The sequence below is a fragment of the Setaria viridis genome, chromosome 4 (genome assembly GCF_005286985.2).
Source record: "Setaria viridis chromosome 4, Setaria_viridis_v4.0, whole genome shotgun sequence".
NCBI classification, from domain to species: domain Eukaryota; kingdom Viridiplantae; phylum Streptophyta; class Magnoliopsida; order Poales; family Poaceae; genus Setaria; species Setaria viridis.
The window spans coordinates 28,231,642-28,252,372 of NC_048266.2; the positions used below are offsets into that span (position 1 = coordinate 28,231,642).

At 44.4% G+C, this 20,731-nt stretch overlaps 1 protein-coding gene across 1 annotated transcript; it reads right to left on the reverse strand.

Moving 5' to 3' along the window:
* Window positions 1-16,945: 16,945 nt before the first annotated feature.
* LOC140222633 (F-box protein At1g67340-like) lies at window positions 16,946-17,608 on the reverse strand. The gene has a single exon (XM_072293461.1). It carries the CDS (start codon window positions 17,606-17,608, stop codon window positions 16,946-16,948), a length of 663 nt encoding a protein of 220 aa, XP_072149562.1.
* Window positions 17,609-20,731: the final 3,123 nt, after the last annotated feature.

Sequence of the window (20,731 nt, forward strand, 5' to 3'; positions counted from 1 at the left end):
AGTTAGAGTTAGTCACATTAGATTTTTTTTATGCTATTGGCATGTTAGCTTCAGTTTGTATTTTGGATTAAATCCCAAAATACAAACTCACCTTTGAGATCCATCTTAAATCAAATAAAATTCAAATCACTCATGCAAGTATGTTTTAAATTTAAATGCACAAATTTAGTTAGTAGCTTTTGAATTTAGAGTTAAGAAAGAGGGTTGACCTTAAGTTCAACCATGTGTTTAAATGATCCACACATTCAAACAAAAGTTTTAATTTTTTAAAAACCGGCACAATTAAAATCACTCAATTTTGAGGTATATTACACAACCCTCGCAATACATATGGATTTAACGGCTTGATGTGAGGGTGGATTTGGGTAGAGGGTGGCGGTGGATGTTGAATAACAGCCATATCGGTCAAGAGAGGGAGGAGAGAGAGTGGTTTTCGAAATTTCAAAACAAAAAAAAACAAATGTACATGTATGAGAGGTGATGAAATATGGACACAAGATTTTTAAGATCAAAATAGGGTTAGCTTGTGAGATGTGAAATTTACAGAGAACAAAGTAAACAAGAAAAGTTCACCCAATATTATTTTTTAATTTGCCTTTTCCTCACTCTTTGTTCAGAAGTTTAGTTTGACCTTGAAATTTTATACATCACTTCATGTACATGTGTGTTTTTTGAAGAGATATATTTGGATTTCCAAAAATGTTTTTCTAGGAGTTTCCACCTAAAGGTTTTCGTTATAGTACAAAGAAATTTATCAAACAAATAATTTAAATGCATGCGTTGTAGTCAGTCTAAGGCCAAATGCGGATAATGCCAAGTTCACTTTGCAGGACATTATCATGCATATGGAAGTATGGTGGCACAACCAGTGACCGGAGAAGGAGAAGAAGATAAGCCACGGAGAAAGGCACGATGCCCATCTACGGTGCGCGCGTGCTGCTGGGCTATTGCTAGTTTTGGTTGGTTTCCATTTGTATTAGAGGTTGAATATATGGTGGCAGGCTTGCACTGGCAGTGGTGTAGATGGCTTTGTGGATGGGGTGCATCAGTTCATGCAAATAGATCATTATTCATTTACCTTTTATAAATGTAACACGTTTTAATAAAAAGTTATGAGAATATGCTAGTACAGCGAGCTGCGTCCCAAATTCATTAAAGTTGTGAAAACACGTAATGCGGTCTTTTTATTAGGAGTTTTTTTAAAAAAAACTATTAGGAGTTTGCTTATTACCTTCTCTCTTTTTTGAAGCATCCAACAAGAACCTTATTGGGCATGTATTAATAGAGAAGAAGCCACTTACAGAAACAGCATCGCACAACCAACAAAACCTTCATTTTTTTACTCTCTATAGGCTTTGAAGTATATATGATTTGACCACTATTTTGTATTGAAATATACTTATTAATCCAACTAATTTGTAAGATCATGAAAGTACTTTTCCATCAGACTTCATATTCTAAAAGTTATTGTCAAGCAAAGTTACACAATTTTTAATGGATGATGCTAAAACTCCAAGAATATTATTTGAGTTAGGACTTAACTTATATCTACACTTGTGAAATTCTTCTTAAAATGATATAGGACTTTGATAAGGCTTGCACATGCATGCTATAAGCTTTTGTTATGGCTTTGGTAACCATGCTTCTCCATTTCAAAGCTCATGAATGCGGGAAAATGTGAACACACTAGCACCAAAGCAAACATGAACAATGAAAACATAACAGTATGTCTTTTAACACTACTACAGAATGAGCCATCCCAAATGGTCCATCACCACCGGTTAAAATAAAACCGGCGGTAATAGAGTATCACAACCAGTTTTATAGTAAATGGAGGCGGTAATAGAGTATCACAACCAGTTTTATAGTAAATGGAGCTGTTGAACGCTAAAAATGGCAGTGAAAAAACCCATCACCACCGCCTCGTATTACAACCCGACGGTGATGGTAGTTCCCGGACCCGAAATTTTTATTATCTTCTATTTTTACCGAGCCTTGCGTCCGCGTGCACACATCCCCCTTCCCCTTCCCCCCGCCCGCACCAACTCCCTCCCTCCCCTCTCCTTCCGCTCCCTCCCTCCACCGTCGACGACCCCCTCCCTCCCTCTCCCTCCCCTCCGCCGACCCCTCTCCCTCCCTTTCCCTTCCCTCCGCCGGCCCCTCTCCCTCCCCTACCTTCCTCCACTGCCGCCCCCCTCCTTCTCCCTCCCCGACCTTCCCTCTCCTCCCCCCTCCGCTCGCCCCTCACCTCGTGCCTGAGGCGAGGACTGCCGGCGGGGTGAGGTGCGGCGGCGGCAGCCAACGGGATTAGGCGAGGTGTGGCAACGAGATCCGGCGGGACGAGGCACGGCGACGAGATCCGGCGGGATGAGGCACGGTGATGAGATCCGACGGTAGGGCGAGGAACGGTGACGAGATCTGACGGGATCCGTCGGCGGCGACTGGGGCTACGGCGGCTCGCAGCCTCCCAGGTGCGCCTCTCTCTCTCCTCCTCCTCCTCCTCCTCCTCCTCCTTCTCCTCTCTCCTTCCCTCTGCCGCCTCTCTCCCGGCCGCATCCCGCCGGCTGCACCCGGCCACCCCGCTGCCGTCATCGCCGACCTTTATCCGACGACCACCAAAACCGGTGGTGATGCGGAATTTGAGGCCGGCGGTGATTATAGTTTGTGTAGTAATGTAATCAACTTGAAATGCTTTTTTCTAAATTGTATATCTAATTTGTGATAATACTGTGAGAAGCAAATTTTGTGTTTCATAAAGTCACAGCAAATTCTCGAGAGAAACTTTGTAGTAATGAAAGAAATGCTTCTCACAGTTTTGACAGTCTGAAAATTATAGCTTTTCAGTTTTGAAAAATTGTTCCAAATGAATGCTATCAGCTATTTGCAGTCTTATCTGGAATTTTAAGGAAACAAATGTATCCGAGCGTAGGCTGTAGTAGATGTTAACATTCGAACTACTATCATGTTCTATCGTACAACTACTTTTTTAGCAAAAGTGTGGACAAGTGGATGTGCATGCTATAAGCTTAACTCATGCATGCGTTTATGAACAAACATTTTCCAATGATATATCACTGCCGGGGAAAAAACACCTTCAGTACCAGGTCCTAACCCCGCTTTAGTACCGGTTGTGCAACCGGTATTGCTACTTCGGTACTAAAGAGGGGACCTTTAGTACCAAGTCCAATAACCGGTACTAAAGGGGACCTTTAGTGCCGGTTGTTTATACCAACCGGTACTAAATTGGCTGCCACGTGCCTATGCTTTGTTAAGAATGTCTATGGGGTTTTTGTATTGATCTCTTAATTTTCTCACACTACAAGGTTTTGTCACTAGCGCAACGGCACGAAATCGTTGCAATAGGGGTCTATTGCAACGATTTCGTGTTGTGGTGCTAAAACTCATGTCGTCATGTAAAATGGCGTTGCAATATGCTATTACAACGACACAGGCAGCCGTCGCAATAAGGTTGCATTATTGCGACAACGTGTGTCGTCGCAATAAGTGGACATTTACAACGCCCATTGTCGTTGCAATAGTGGCTATTGCAACGGTAGGGGTTGTTGCTATAGAGGCTATTGCAACGACATTGCGCTGTTGCAAACAAGCGATAATGCAATGCAAGGATGTTGTTACAATACGAGACCTATGCTGTTGCAATATGCTAACAGGCTATCTCAACGAAATACTAGTCGTGGCTATATGCGTCAACCGTATCCCAACGAAATATGGGTCGTCGCTATATGCTCAATGGATGTCGCAACGACGAGAAAGCGTCGTAATAGGCATACAGGGTATCACAACGATGTACGTGCCGTTGTTATATGCTTCAACCATATCGCCATGAAATGTGTCGTGGTTATATGCTCAATGGATATAGCAACGACGTGAAATCATGGCAATAGGGGATACAAGGTATCGCAACGATGTCTAACAGTGGTTATATGCTTCAACCATATCGCAACGACATATTCCATGGTTATACGCTCAATGGATATAGCAACGACATGAAATCGTTGCAATAGGGGGTACAAGGTATCGCAACGATGTACGTGCTGTCGTTATATGCTTCAACCATATCGCAACGGAGTATGTCATGGTTATATGCATATAGGGTATTGCCACACAATATGGGTCATGGTTATACGCTCAATGGATATCGCAACGGAAAATATGTCGTCGTCATATGCTTGTTGGTCATCGGCTAAAACGAAAAATCCAAAACAATAATTGATGCCACATATATATCATTAATTAAATCAATCCATCATTCATGCACACCATTCATGATAAAACAAAATATTCGACACATGAAAATACTCTTGTCCATTCATCCACATGACTCCCATCCCAGCATTCATGATAATCAACTTTGCTTCAAGGTTTGCTTGTAACATGTAGGCAACTTTGAGTCTTATTGCCCCTCCGTAGCTTCACTGGCCTGCTGAAGCGAAGAGAAACAAACAAGTGAATTAAAACTTGTGAAGCTACTTTGTCTTGGAATCAATATGCAGCAATATTCAAAGCACAATTCCAGTTCGTACCAGTTGCACTTTCTTTTTGCCTGCTTGTGTTTTAGCACCAGATATAAGCTGCTGTGTACTAATGTATGATCTGGATCTTGCAACAGCTCCTGCACCTTTACCGCGATTATCATTGAACAAACTCTTTGCAATGTTGGCAGTTTTAGCATTTCTGGTTGGAGTTGAAGTGCTATTTTTGGTGGTTGGAGCATTCTGGATCTTAATAAAGGTCTTGGAACAATGTTAGCTGAAATATAATGCAAAAAACAATCAAGATTGGAATGTTTGTTCGATGTTGTTACCTAGTTTGCTGCTTCTTGACTATGCACTACTTGTGTTGCAGCAAGGTTTTCCTCAGTCCTCCCAGCTTCATCGGGAGTTGTATTATTGTTGGTTTGAGGGGTATGCTGCACAATTTAAAAGTGGGTAGGCAAGAGATTAGCGACATATGTATATATATTTTCAATCACATCCAATTATTGTCAATACCTGGTTCCTAGTTTCTTGGCTATGCAGTACTGGCCTTGCTTCAATGTTATCCTCGCTGGTCCTAGCATCAACTTCAGTTGTATTATTGTTGTTTGCTGGTGTATGCTGTGAATTTTAAAAGAGGGGAGGCTAGATATAAGCGAGATTATGCAAATTTATAACACAACAGAAATAAACATGCACAAATCATGTTCTGGTTACCTCTCCTAGTAAAGCCTGATGATAAGGCGCAATCATTATTTCAACTTTCCCCCATCAATTCTTGTCTAAGCGTGGCTTTAAGTTGTTCTCTCTCTGCTTTCCTTTCAGCTTCATGCTTCTGCATTTTTTCCTATAATTGACGTTCTTGTTCTTTGAGCCTCTCTATTCTCTCCTGAATTATTCTCCCCTCAAGGGCTGCCTGCTTTCGTTTTGTATTTGACAAGTAACCATGGCCACATGATCTGCTGTATTTGGCTCCTATTGTTTCCATGTACGTTTCCTGGAAAACTTGATCTTCCTTAGCAGGTCCAGAAGTGTGACTACTCTGGAAAACTTGTTCTTCTTCATCTGGTTGTGCTAGAGATAATTTTCTACTTGTACTAGTCTGATAGCAAGAAACAATTAATTGTAACATTAATTTGGTCATGGTTTCATACCCAAAAATAGCTGGTAATGTACAGGCAATGTTATGATCAAATTAGCACTCAGTACTCACATAAATACTCTCAGCCAACTGATTTGTCCATCTTCCTTCCCTAGTGTGAGTAGTCTTCCAAAGTTCCAAAAGCGGTGGCTCAACACCAGTTACTGGATCTCTCTATGATTGCAACATTAAACGCCAATAATATATCATTGTGTACTGTACTAAAACTTGAGAATAAGTAAACAAATCTTTACCTTTTTCCAACTCCACTGCGAGAAAGGTTTGGAACCCCCCGAGTGAGTTGTTCTCAGCATGCCGCGATTCGAAGAGTTCGTGCTGCTCTTATTCTACACAATCATCCCGTAAAGTAATGGTTAGCGATGAGAAGTTGAACTCATGATTGTGTTCTTTTACTTACAAAATAGGGCGTACCTTGAAGTCATTAGTTGCATAGTACATGTTGAAATAGTGCCACTCCACAATGTCTATGTCTTCAGGCTTATGTTTCATTCTCTCATCAAAACTGTTGTATGCCTTGTATGTAGAATGCAAAACGGATTGCCAACTTTTATAGCGTGCATTGGCAACCTTCCATATCTTTTTTTGCGGACTCCCAGTGGTCTCAAGGTCCCAATGATCTTAGTGGGAAATAAAACTTGTTATGTATGCTACATTCATAATATATGTTTCCAAGAAAATAGAGGGAACAAGACTAATATATATAAAACATTATAATGCAGCATGAGGTGGCCTTTGACATACCATTACAGATTCTGCGATATCCTCCTTGACAGATGAACACACATCTTTCTAATTTTTAACTCCAATTAGTGGAGCCTTCTACTTTGTATACAGAACAACCTCATCCACAAAGGTACGTCTATTATCTCCACAGGGACCACCCACTTTTTTGGAAAATTCGATTTTCAGTTTATTCTCCAAGCCACTCTTCGATCTCTTAGCCACCACAGCTAGCCCTTTCAAGCATCCTCAGCCAACTTTCTTGCCACCTACTTACAATCCAAAAATAGAAACATATATACATTAAGTCGTGCACAATAAGAGCATAAAAAACTGCACAAGGTGTGAAGCATTTACAACCTTTTGTCTGCTTTGGTTTCCTAGCATGAGTTGGCCATTGTTGTGGTGGCGTGTCGCTACTACCATTGCTTTCCTCACGTACTTCTGTAGGCTTTGCTTGACCTCTATTATAAGCCATTGAACAAATGAAAAACAGGTGCACTTAATGGATTGTACAATTTTCATCAAAAATAAGAATTAGTTCAGAGGCAAAAGGATTTACAAATATCTCTCAGAAGGCCTTTGTGCCTTAACCATTTAGAGTATGCTTTTATTATATCATCCTTGTATTCATCATATAGACCTGCAAGTTACCAACACATACAATTATGTGAGTACATTGTATAGTTATAGACACATGGGCATAGTGTAGTACAAACAACATACATACCACATTCTGGGTCTTGGGCATCAAGCCAATCTTTGTATTCATCAACATCACGATCATTACTAGAATCATCATCAGCATCACTAACATCATCAGACTCATTCACCCTTGGTCATTTCAGGGGTGTAATGTTGGCAGCTCCAACCACTTCTTGTTTTGATATTATCAACCTTAGTTTCCTTTCTTCAGATGATTTCATATTCTCAAGCAAGCACTCTACATCTTTGGTGGAATCAATTGTCAGGACAGATGCATTAGCATTTCCTATTCTCTTCTTGTAGTAGTAGTAGTAGTCCCGCAAACTAAATCCAAGTTCTTCTTTCAAACTCAACAACCAGACAAAGTCTACTTGTTTCTTGTCAAATTTAGTCCTAACCCGGCGCACTAATTGTCCATCTGCCCTGAAGCAATGTACCGTTACCTCCCACTCACCTGTCAACTCGCATGATCTGTATGTGCACATAGATATCAAAACCCCGCATCAATGAATGAAGATGCATCACTACTAGTGCTATGCGAAAAAATAATCAGTAGTAATCAGCTCTGTGATTTATAAAAGCATGCGCCAATGAGGCAGCATCAAATCGATTGTACGCATTAATTCTTCAGATATTTTCTACCCTAACCCTACAAGGCATTAAAGGTGAATGCGAACCTGTAACGTCGGTCTCCAATCTCGGCCTCCTCCTAGACTACGACTGTACTTGGTCATGTGCTTCGTTTTGCATCGCCGATCATGGAAGGAGAAGGAGTCGCCATGGATGGAGTCACTTGGGCGGAGAGGAACCGTCGCCTCCCTGACGCAGCCGCCGTACTTGGTCATGTGCTCCGTTCTTCATCGCCGGTCATGGAAGCAAGAGGAGCCGCCATGGATGGAGTTGCTTGGGCAGAGAGGAACTGTCGTCCCTCCTGACGATATTCTCCATCGCCGGCCATGGAAGGAGAAGGAGTCACCATGGATGGAGCCGCCGTTTCGGGGGCAAGTGGGGAGGAGGTTGAGATATTTTAGAATCTTGGAAAACGTAGTAGGGAAACATTGCACTAGTACTAAAAATTTGAGGCACAACCTTGGTGGGATGTAGTGGGTCCCACCTATCCTTTTGATTTCATAGTTTTTTGCACTAGGAGTCGCCATGGATGGAGCTTCCATTTTGGGGGCAAGTGGCCTAGGGAGGAGGTTGAGATATTTGAGGATTTGGAAAAATGTAGGAGGGAAACATTGCACTAGTACTAAAAATTTGAGGCACAACCTTGGCTGGATGTAGTGGGTCCCACCTGTCCTTTTGATTTCATAGTTTTTTGAACTCACGTTTGGTTTCAACAAACCTATCTACAATTTGCACTCATGTTTGGTTTCAACAAACCTATCTACATTTTATCTAAATTTGTGCAGTTATTATTCATGAATGTAGGTTGGAGGATGCATGACTATCTCACCATGTACCTATGATCCCTCAATTGAAAACGAAGGACAAATCAGCCAAATTAATCACAAACATAGTTCCAGCACTACAAGTTGAGCCAACCAGTCATGAACATCATCAGGCAAAAGCAAAAGAAACGATAAAGCTACGCTACTTCATAGCTGCATACAAAGAGAGAATTACTGATCGATCCCCATTATCTTTTCGAACTCCACCATTTCATGGCGTATCCTGCAGTCCTCATTGCAAAATAGCGTAGTTTGTTCCCACCCCTTAACCTTGCCGCAGTCGCCTTGAGCGCATGGGAAGTTTGTTCCCACCGAATCATCCTCACATTTGGGGCGGCAGATGTACATCTTCGCGATGTTGTCGTCCGCGGCGCTGGCGTTGTTCCTGTACAACATCAGGGCTTACAGATAGGCCCCCACATTGTGCCCACCCGCTGCAGCATAGGAGAGCTTGTTGAGGGATGGGTCGGTGCCGGTGAAGAAATCTGCTATCCCTTTGAGGGTGTAGGCCTGTGGGTTTGCCACACCAACCAGAAGAGCGAGGGTGTAGGTCAGGATTGAGCCATTCCAAACCCTCCATGTAGATTCGTAGCATTGCCATGCGCTGTCCGACGGATGGGTCGCCACACGCACGTTCCATGACCCTGCAGACCGCCCGTAGGTTGCCGAGGTCTTCCATGGGCTTGAAGGAGGTCGCAGCAACGTCGCCGGCATTGATAATGAGCACCTCCATAGGGAGGTCTGTGAGCAATAGGCATTGCCTTCCCGACACCATGAATGTGGAGAGGTGGAGGGTCATCAAATCTAAGGGGGAACGGTGGAAGGGGGCGACGGCGGGGTACAAGCCGAGTTCTTGAAAAGCTCTTTTTTGCGATATGGCAAGGAGACTGCGGAGAGGGGCACAGGAAGAGTTGTTGATATTCCCCGCTGCCGGTGCCTTTGGAACTGCCGAACAAGAAGCGGAGGAGATGAGGAGATCAGGCGGCGCAGGCTTTTCTCAGGTATGGCAGGCAACTGTGCGCTGGAACAGGCCCCGCAATAACTTCCCAACATCCCGTCCCGTCCTGTCCAACTGCTGTTCATTTCAATTTTCAATCACGTCCTGTCCGATAATAATGCGCGTCCTTGCAAAAAGTATGAAGCAAAAGTATTAACTGCACCCATCACAATCTCATAGGCATACAAAAGGGTACAGTTAGCATGGTGTATGCATGTGTATGTGTACATGCATTCATAGGCATACGTTGTGTATGTGTTTTGTAAAAAGAAAATGATGTAATCGCTTATGTCTATATCTCTTAAAGCAATTTATTTAACTATAATGCAATTGAGAAAACAAGAATCATCGATGTTGAGCAATTTTGGTTTGCTGTCTCATGAGGGGCCGCGGAATGCTTCAAATAGTGCAAGGTTTTATTGTACTGTTTCCAAGGATGCCACATCTCCCATGAGCACACAACCGCTGCTGTTCATTTCAATTTTCAATCACGTCCCATCGTACTGTAGGCGAGGGGACGGGGAGACAAGGAGGCACCGCTGTTTCTTGGATACAGGTGATCATGTGACCGTGTGGACAGCAACAAGCAAAAGATACGCTAAATTCACAGTTTATACCGAGATTTAGAATGAGAACACATACATGCATAGGATGGTAACAAGATCGATCTTCATTAACCACATATATAGTTCCAGAGGTCGTCCATGAGCCGGTCCGAGGTCGCAGCGATGTGGATGGTAATCACACACACCACACCACCCCAAACTTTCCATTGCAATAGTTATACAAACTGCTTGTCAAATATGGTTACAACCCAATAAAAACCCATTAGGTAGTTTTTTGTTTGAGTTTGTATGCATCTCTTGACATGGAGCCCGCATGTTTCGGTCGATTTCTCTAAAATTTTAGTGTGAACATGAGGTTTTAGTTTTAGGCTCTGACTCTTGACAGGCGAGGCTCTAGGCTTTTATAGATTCTTAACGGGTCTCAACCCTGGGTTGAGAGCCTTTTGGACCCCAAAATACACAATACCACACACCCCAAACACCATCTAAACTATTTGTTTGTAAAACCCAAACCAAACCATCTATTAGGCCAATCCATTACAAACCAACCCAAATGAGCTTATTATAGAAACTAAACCAATAAAACCAATAAATCCAACCCAATTATATTAACAGGGCTACATACGGAGTACTAGTATGAAGTATTTACTATACGTCTGTTGACTACTACACACCAAGATGCCGACGTCACATCAAGAGTTCAATTATTCACATCCCGATCTTGATCTGAGTTTGTAGTTTTGGAAAATTGGTGTGTACAAAAGACGATGAGTTTACTTTGCATTCTTTGATTTCAAATGTGTATTGTATAGGTGTATCATATGTATGGCATACTCTCTCAGTTCCAAAAAGAATACAACTCAATCTCACTTCCCGAGGAGTCAAACAGTTTCAAGTTTGACCAAATTAATACAAAAATGTACTAACATTCATATCTAGAAATCAATTTAGTTCGAAACTATATTATTACATGATTAATCCATTGATATTTATTTTTATATCATTAATGTTAATACTATTTTGTATAAATTTTGTCAATTTAAAATTGATTGACTCCTCAAAAAGTGAGAGTTGCATTCTTTTTGGGACCGAGGGAGTATTTAAGTTTCAATATATATATATATATACACATAATATATATATATGGAATATATATGATGTAGGTGTATCATGTTCAATGTCACACCTTCTTTTCCTCGAGGTGATTTCATGTGGGAGCTAAGGCAATAATGTTTCGGTGCAAATTGGTAATCGTCCTCCTCAATGACAGGATTTATCGCACAAACCTTCTTGATGTTCGCGGGACATCATCTTTACCAAGGTTTTGGGTTCGTGACACCAAGATACAGTTATCTTTGTATTTGTATTTGTGATAAACCAAGCTAGTGATATATACTTACCTTTGTATTTGTCACAACATCTCCAATCATGCTTGCACATTGTGTTAGGACTTGCATATTGGAATTGTATAAAGCAACATGAAAATGAAATTGCGTTTGAAACTACCTCTACAATGCAAAATTTCATGGTGTAGTTTCATATCCACTACATGCAAGCTACAAACTATGTTGGTAACTATGCATACATGATTACATCTAGATGAAACCCTCTTGTGCTATGGCAATGTAATTAATGAAGAAAGAGAGCAAAAATCCTAGACATGGTTTCCTCATGAAGAAATCAGGTCTTCTCTTCACCCAATGCACCAAGAAACCATGAAATCACCATTGGGGAGAAACCACCAGTTTCTAGGGGGCTCGTGCCACACTCCCATTGGAGGAGAAGATAGAGATGGGAGAGAGAAAGAAAAAATAATTATTACTCAAAGGCACCAGCCTTTTCGGCTGGCTGCTACTGCTCGGCAGCAGCTGCAGCCCACACACAACACTGTAGCAGCTGCTGCAGCACGCACGCAGTAGGCTCAGCAGTGAAGCAGCTGCTATAGATGATTTTCTTGTGCTATGGAAACCGCGTCAGTTTCTTCCATCGGGACTACCCTTACCTCTCTCCTCATTAACTCACGGCCACATTTATCTGGAAGATGACGCTCTGCCTGGTGCACCATTTTGTCCTTGAGGGGATTCAACACGCAAGCTGCAGCATGCATAACGCAGGCCTGCCGCACGACTAGGACTGACATTACACAAAGACGCAGGCCTAGTACTCAAAAACTCTGTTGACTAGCAACACTTTGGTGCGGCTCCTTGGAGCTCTGTCTCCTCCTGCTATTTCACTATTCACACACTGTACCAACACTGTTCATCGAAGCCTATTTTCTCTCTTCCCACCTTCTCCAACACAAACCATGCAGGCCAGTGGAGCCAAAATTGTGCAGGAGCCGGAGCACCAAACTAGACTTGACATTACATGGTGACGCAGCAAAACATGACACGCCCCGATATGGTAGATGGTGGACATGACACATCAATATAAATTATGAAGATATCTTTCGCATGCTTTCATACCTAGCATATCATATACTATGGTCTTCGTGATAAAGACCAAGGGACGATGTAAGCAAAATGAGGTCATACAATGCAACATGGAATATGTAAGCAAGTGTCCTCCTACCGGTGGTCCTCTAAACGACATAGATCAAACACACGACGCTAGGACATAGATCAAACACGACACTAGATCAAACACTAGTACTACCATTACATTAACCAGTCCTGGATGACATCATGCACAAGCAAAAGAAACGCAAAAGATAATGATAATTCACAGCTGCATATAGATATACAAACACTGAATTAGTCAACTATTCTCCATTCAAACGCCGCAAGCTCATGGCGTAGCCTGCAGTCCTCGCTGCAAAATAGCGTATCTTCTCCCCAGCCATTAGGGAAGCCGCAGCCGCCTCCATCGCAGGGGAATTCGCCGCAACCCAGTGCCGGTAGCAGCGCAACGTTGTTCCATAGGATTCGCACCACGAGGTACACGGCGTCCTCACGGCACTCCCGATAGATCAAGTTGTGGAGCATCTTTGGGCCGATGCTCCCGCTTGCCGCCATTCCTTCTTCGCCCTCCAAGCAATGGATGTACATCTTGGCCATGTCATCATCGGTGGTGCCACCAGTGTTCCTGTACAGCATCAGAGTGTATAGATACGCTGCCACATTGAGCCCGCCCATGGTGGTGCGAGAGAGCTGATCGAGGGACGGCTGGTATGCCCCGAAGAAGTCTGGTATCCCTGTGAGCAAGGAGGCCTCCGGGTTCCCCACATGAAGCAGTAGACGGAGTAGGGAGTAGTACCTGCCCGGCTGGTTCCACTGCATCTCCTCCTAGCACCGGAGCAGTGCCACGCACCGTCCAACGGCGCTCTGGCCGCACACACGGTGTATGACCATGCAAGTGGCCCGTAGCCTGCCGAGGTCCTCCATGGGCTGGCCCGAGGTCGCAACAAGGTGGATGGCGATCACAGTGAGCAATTCCATAGGGAGCGTTTCCAGCGATGGCTGTTGCCTGTTCGCCGCCATGAACACGCGCGCTGGAGCGACGGATGAGGCTAATATGGAAGGAAATCGAAGGGGGCATGGTGGAAGGAGGCGACGGGACGTGCGATGGTGCAATGGCGGCCGAAGGTGTGGGCCGGGCATAAGGGCATAAGGGTGTGTGCATAGGTGGAACTGACGCTGCATTAAACAGGCACCCCTCAGAAGAGGAGGCGCCTGCGCGCTGTACTCCTAGGTAAAAGGGCAGCTCTTCATGGGAACCACGCGATCGACCAGCGTGGCTGAGGAGTTGCAGGGCCTAGGTGCAAAGCAGGGACACATAATCATTCAAAGGACAGCGTGCCACGCATCGGGCAGTTCTATGGTTGCATGATGACTTGTTCGGGTGCTACACCTGCTACTACCAGGCCAATTAAACTGCTGCCGCAGCATTAGAAGCTGCAGCACAGCTTGCCTAACAAGGTGGAATGTCCCGGCGGGTACCTCGAAACTAGTGATGTTCATCGTGCTAACCGTGATAGCAATACAGTAAACATTAAAGGCTACCACAATGGAGAGTTTCATTTTTATGTTTCCAAGATAGCTACTTAAGCAACATGAAAATGAAAATGAGTTTGAAACTACCTCTACAATGCAAAATTTCATGGTGTAGTTTCATATGCACTACATGCAAGACATAAACTGTGTTGGTAAATGTGCATACATGGTTTCATCTAGATGAAACCCCTCTTACCTCTCTCCTCATTAACTCACTGCCACATCATAAAAAATGCTAACATGGCACCCTAATTAATTTGCATGAAACCTCTATGAAAAGTTATATACAAGGCCCTTTAAAATAAAAAGTTCATTCAAAAAAGAACCATAGAAATAAACCAATTTGACAACAGAAAGGAATTATAGATCAAACAAGGATTCCACGGTTTTTTCATTACTAGGTCATTACATAGGATTGGACATATAGATAAATAACAACTAATTATTATACTAATAACAGCGTCCACTGCTGCTACTCCTGTCTCCCTTCTGGTGATCCTTCAGCTGAGCCGCCGCCGCCTTCTCTTCCTATTTCCTCCAGGCATCCCGGCGCCAGTGGCGTACCATCTCCAACGCCCTCCTCCGTGCGGTGTCCTCCTCCTTGGCCTCATCTTGGAGGGAGAACTCACGACCGCGTTTGAGGAGGAAGTCGTTCATGTCCTCCACCGCTTTGGTGCGGTCGCGTCGGTCCTCCGCTTCCTGCTCAGCCATCTCCAACGAGTTCAAGACGGCCGAATGCACTGGATCAAAATGATGAACTTCTTCTTCCGATTCCTCCGTCGTCTCCCTATCAGAATCATCCTTGAGGTTTAATTCAGGGTACTCCAAGTCGGACGACGACTGAGGCGGTGGCGACGATGGCGGTGGAGGCGTCGGGGGCCGAGGCGATGATGGCGGCGGAGGTGTCGGGGAGCGAGGTGAGGACGGCGTCGGAGGCGTCGGGGGGGGGGGTGAGGTGTGGAGTATAAGGGGTTCAGCATCACCCATGTAGTTGGCAACCGGCAAGGCATTGCGACGAGGGTTGGTTGTTTTTTGACGAAGCAGGAGTACGGGGCCGAGGGATACGCTGACTTAGGCAATGGCGGGGGGCGTTATATACTCCCTCCGTCGCATTTTAATTGTCGCTCGGGACCCATCGTCTTCGGCTTCTGACTGATGAGCCGCTGACATGGGCGACCCACACGCAATGACCAATGTTCGTCATGTAGTGTTACCACCCGGGACAGATAATCACTCATAGTAATAAATTCCTTCAAAATTACCGAAATAAGGTGATAGCTCAATGGTTTGTCCGCTGCTTTGGAACTCGTAGGCTTCGGTTCGTTTCAGGGTTGCAACACATTTTTTCTGCATTTTCTTTCAATTTATATTCCTTCATTTCTAAATTTACAAGTTTTTAGTACAAATGTTTTGCCAATTTAGATTTATACAATTCCAATATATATTTCCTTATGTCCTAGCATAACGTGCATGAGTGGATATGCTATCACAAAAACAAAGGTAAGTGTATATCGCTAGCTTGGTTTATCACAATGCAAATACAAATACAAAGATAAGTGTATCTTGGTGTCACGAACTCAAACCTAAGTAAATATGTCAACCTGCAAAAATATGGTTTGTGCGATAAATATGTCCTTGAGGAGATTGATTACCAATTTGCACCGAAACATTGTCTTAGCCCCCACATGAAATCACCTCAAGGAAAAGAAGGTGTGACATTGAACATGATATACCTATATGATATGCCATATATATGATACACATTTGACCATAATAGATTCCAACTTGCCTATTCATATGCCCCTGGTACCTTGGACACATTTGAAAAAGGTCCGTTCATTCTAGAGAAAGTAAATATTGAAGAAATGACAAAATGTTAATACAAGGGGTCGGGTAACATAATGTAAATGAAACCACGTGAAAGAAAAAGTTTTTCGAGAAATTGGAAAAAAATCACCTGATTTGGACAACAAATGTGAAAATTTCATGGTGTAGTATTGTTCATATGCACTACATGCAAGACACAAACTGTGTTGGTAACTGTGCATACATGGTTTCATCTAGATGAAATCCCTCTTACCTCTCACCTCATTAACTCACTACCACATCATCAGAAATGCTGACATGGCACCCTAATTAACGTGCGTGAAACCTCTATGAAACTCCCACTGGGATTAGCCAAGTGACAGAGGTAGTACGCTTTTAGAAACAAAATGTACTCATGGTCCCCTGCCACTCCTGAATGTGTCTCGTCTGCAGGTTGACTCGTGTCACTGCTGAGTGGGCCCATTCCCTACTAGGCCCACACGTTAGTGATATCTAGCCTACATAACTGTCGAATGCGTCTGCCTTGGGAACCGCCATGGGAGGGGCGCAGTTTCCCAAATGCGCACAGCGCACTCGGTTCAGAGCGAATAGGAAGGGAAGCTGCCCATTTTTGGTTTCCACTTTGACCCCTGCGGTTGACATGGGGGTCCCACCTGTTCATCTCAATCATGTCCCGTCGAGACCCTTCCATTCCAAGTCCCTTCTACTCTGAACTCCACTCGTACAACTCTCCACTCGCACTTTTAATGGTTGTGTTCAGATTTTTAATAATTAGACCCTTTCGCACAAGCTAGTAATACATTGTATTGGACATCGATCATCATTAACGACATTTATGTAATTCCAACGATCACTACAAGTTCAGCAAACCATTCCTTGACATCACCAAGTGAAAGCAAAGGAAACACAACAGCTACGCTAAATCATAACTGCATACAAAGAGATACAGATTCATATTTCACTCACGAAGATAGCAATTTCGTAGTGTATCCTGCAATCCTCCCTGCAAAACAACTAGATTTGGGGCTAGCCCTTAGCCTTGCCGCATGTGCCTCCAACGCACGGGAAATCACCGCAAACCGGTGCTGGCGGCAGCGGATCGCTACGCTTGCACCAGGTATAGCTCCACATGTAGTTGTAGACCTCGCGGCGTTCTCGGAAGCCTAAATTGCCCAGCTTCATTGGGCCAGTACTCACCCGCGTTGCTGCTCCATCTTCACCCTCACCCTCCACGCGCCGGATGTACATCCTGGCGATGTCATCGTCTGCGGCACCGCCGTCGTTCCTATATAGGAACAGGGCGTAGAGATAAGCAGCCACATTGAGCCCGCTCACGGTACCGCGGGAGAGCTGGTGGAGGAACAACTGGAGGGGGCCGCGTTTCCCAAAAAAGTCCTTCATCGCAATGCTGAGGCAGGCCTCCAGGTTCCCCAAAGCAACCAGCTGATGGAGTAGGGCGTGCATCCTGCTAGATTGACTCCACGACATTTTCTCCCAGCACTGGAGAAATGATAGGCGCACCCCAACGGCGCGATCATCGCACACGCTGAGCATGAGCCTGCAGGTAGCCCATAGTCTGCGGAGCTCCTCCAAGGGGTTGTCCGAAGTCGCAGCGAGGTGGCCAATGATGTCAATGACCATCTCGATAGGTAGATCTGACAACGACCGGCAAGGCCTCCTCGGCGCCATGGACGCTGTAGAGGTATCTCGCCGATGGAAGGAGATGGAGGGGAGTGGTGGAAGGGGGCGACTGAGGGCAAGAAAACCCTTGTTGGCGAAATGGAGAGGTGATTGAGCGGAGCGAGCACGAGGAGTTATTGACAAATGCCGTGGCTGCCTTGGAAACTGCCGAAAAGAAAGCGAAGAGACACCTCTTTCACACTCTATGGAAAACATCGCCGATCACAGGGCATATAACGCGCCGCTGATTCTAAGGTATGGCAGGCGACCGTGCGCGGGAACAGTAACTGAGGCCGCGATTTTTTAGTTACTACTTCAACCAGAGCGGCTAACATGCGGGTCCCACCTGCGATAAAAAATACCAGGCATAAAAAAGCAATAACTTCCCAACATGAACAAGCAAATGCGCCGCATCAATTCAATGACGACCAGTCGGACATCGAATGTTTAGATACCAATAATTAGGAATATTAAATGTAGATTGGAGGGGTGTTTGGATCCCCGGGATAAACTTTAGCCCCTATCACATAGAATGTTTAGATCCTAATCACGAGTATTAAACATAGACTATTTACTAATTAGTCCTCTCTCATTAACCAATCGGTAACAACGATACATGGAATCTTATTTTGTGGGGAAGGTGTGAATGAGATTATGGCAACGTGTGGCTCCTTGGCCAAGACATTTGAGTGTATATAACTGAGGAAAATAGAAGCTAGAATTTCGCATGGAGATTGGAGAAAAAGAAGCAATGGAGGCGTCGAGGAACATGGAGAAGAAGATGGAGCAGCTGGCGGCCAAGGCAGAGGCCAGGCCGATCAGGCTGCGTTTGCCAGGCCGATTGGCCCAGCCTCCTTTGGTGGCCGCTGCCACCCCCATTCGAATCAAGGTGAAGAGGTGCGATCCTCTTCCCAAATCTCCAGCAATGGGTCATCGCAATTCTTGCAAGTTCATCGTCTACTCAAGTGATGAGGAGGAGATGCCCGAGTACCAGCTGTCAGTGGACTATGGAGTTGATAGCGACTAGGAGGACTACGACGAAGAAGAAGATTCCAACAGGTACTAGGATTGGGCCTCTTTTTAGAAGAAAAGAAAGGAGGAAAATGACCGCCGTCAAGGCAAGGGCAAAGAGAAAGTTCTAGAAGACGACGGGCCAAAACCGGAGGAGCATGATCGTACGTGTTGTACCGCTTGCAGGAACAACATCCACTACCTCTTCAACACCATTGATGGCATCAAGCATCAATTGCAAGCTCTGGATCAGAAGGTTGAAGTCGATTATCGCCGTCAAGTGGATGACTTCGAGTTCTTGCAGAGGAATATGTCTTCGGGATGTGCGGCAATATGAGGAAGAACAGAGCTAATGTCGAAGGAATCAGCGAGGGTTCCTTGTGCGAGGACTGCGGGAGGCATCACTAGGAGCGTTCAATTATTTTTTTTTCCAAAGTTTCAGTTTCGTATATCTTCCTTTTACTCTTGAATTAATTGAATGTTATTATTTATTGACACTTGTATGTTATCTTTTTTATCACGTGCGTGCGTACGTGCACTTCCACTAGTTGGAAAAAAGAATCAACGGATTTGGACAACAAATGCGAAATCTAAACACGTTTAATGTTTTCACAATTCGAAATCCTCCACCCCTTTTTCCATTTTGTTTTTATTTTTGCCAAAAATTGGGTTGGCGCCTGCATGCAGCCATTTACCGCCAATTCTTTCCTTTCCCTCCTCCAACTTGGTTCCCGAATGCGCACTCGGTTCCCGAATGCGTGCGCGAAGAGCTGGACCCACTATGAAAAGTACTCTACGCTTTTAGAAACAAAATCTACTCATTGTCCCCTACCACTCCTGTCACTGCCGAGTGGGCCCATTCGCCACCAGGCCCACACGTAAGTGATATCTAGCCTACATAACTGCTGGCGGCGTGGACTCCCGCTTCTAGAGTTCGCTTATGGCCTCTTCTTCTCCGCCCCCTTTTAATGCAAAATCTATCTCCCCCAACACGTCCCATCGCAATCCCGCACGCGCGCCTCGCTCCCTCTGCTCCGCTTCCCTTCCCACCATGGCTCACCCTAAGAAGATGCACAACTCTAGTAGGCAGCTGCGCGACAAAGCCACCGGGCGATTCAAGAAGAAGGGACTGGGCACCTCCACCAAGGCTGGGTCGAGGTGCTCGATCCCTAAGGAGGTGATGCAGGAAAATTAGATTTAGTATACCATATATTTCATTTCATGATTCGGTGACATGTTAAACTTTGCGATCTCATGGTAGGCACGAGTAAGCAGGCCGTGCGACCCAGTTCGAGCCCGCCACATCTTCACCGAGTCTACTCCCTCCGAGGATGAGCGAGACGTCCAATATGACTGGCCAAACATGCTAGCAAGTCTCAAACTAGTATGTGTTCTTTATTTTGAATAAGTTCTAACACTATGTGTTGCCATGTTATGATCCTATTAAAACTGAGCAACACTCTATTTAGTTTTGTGACCCTATTTTCTCTGTAATGAAGGTCGCCAGAGATACCTGCGAGGTCGTTTTCCCAAAGATGTCATGTACAATGATATTTACTCATGGGAGCGATGATGAGCTGAACGATGGACCTGAGCTGTCTTGTAGGCAGGTGATGTTCCTACCCTTGAAGTTAATCATCAATTGGTTTCTATTATGTGCTGTTTTGGTTTATCTAGTAGTCAGTTTATCTTTTTCACATGCTAAGTAACCCCCTTCTTAAATGTCAGGTGCAAGAGATGGCAGAAGAGCTTCGCGTTGCTATCAAGCGCAAGCTGCAGAAGGGCCATTTCTACATTCTGGAAGGCAAGGACAACTAATGTGGAGGAGGGAGTAGCTTAGTCCTTGTTGATGTAGAAGTATCAATACTCTTAATTATAAGAGTTATGTTAGTTGATCATCTCGTGGATGCCTCTTCTTTATTTTTGTATCATGGTAGAGGCATTCACCAAGTTTATTTTGGTAACATGAGAGGCATGCACCTACTATATCAAACTCAACCCAGTTTAGATGAATTAAGTAATTTTTATGTATGGGAGCTCTATCTCGTCTGGTTTAGCATTTGATAAAGTTCATCACCAATGTAGGCGTCATCAGAATCATCTTCGTCTTAATGTTTTCCA

Coding starts and splice junctions, on each gene's coding strand:
- LOC140222633 (XM_072293461.1), bottom strand. CDS start 17,608: ATGGCGCCGAGGAGGCCTTGCCGGTCGTTGTCAGATCTACCTATCGAG.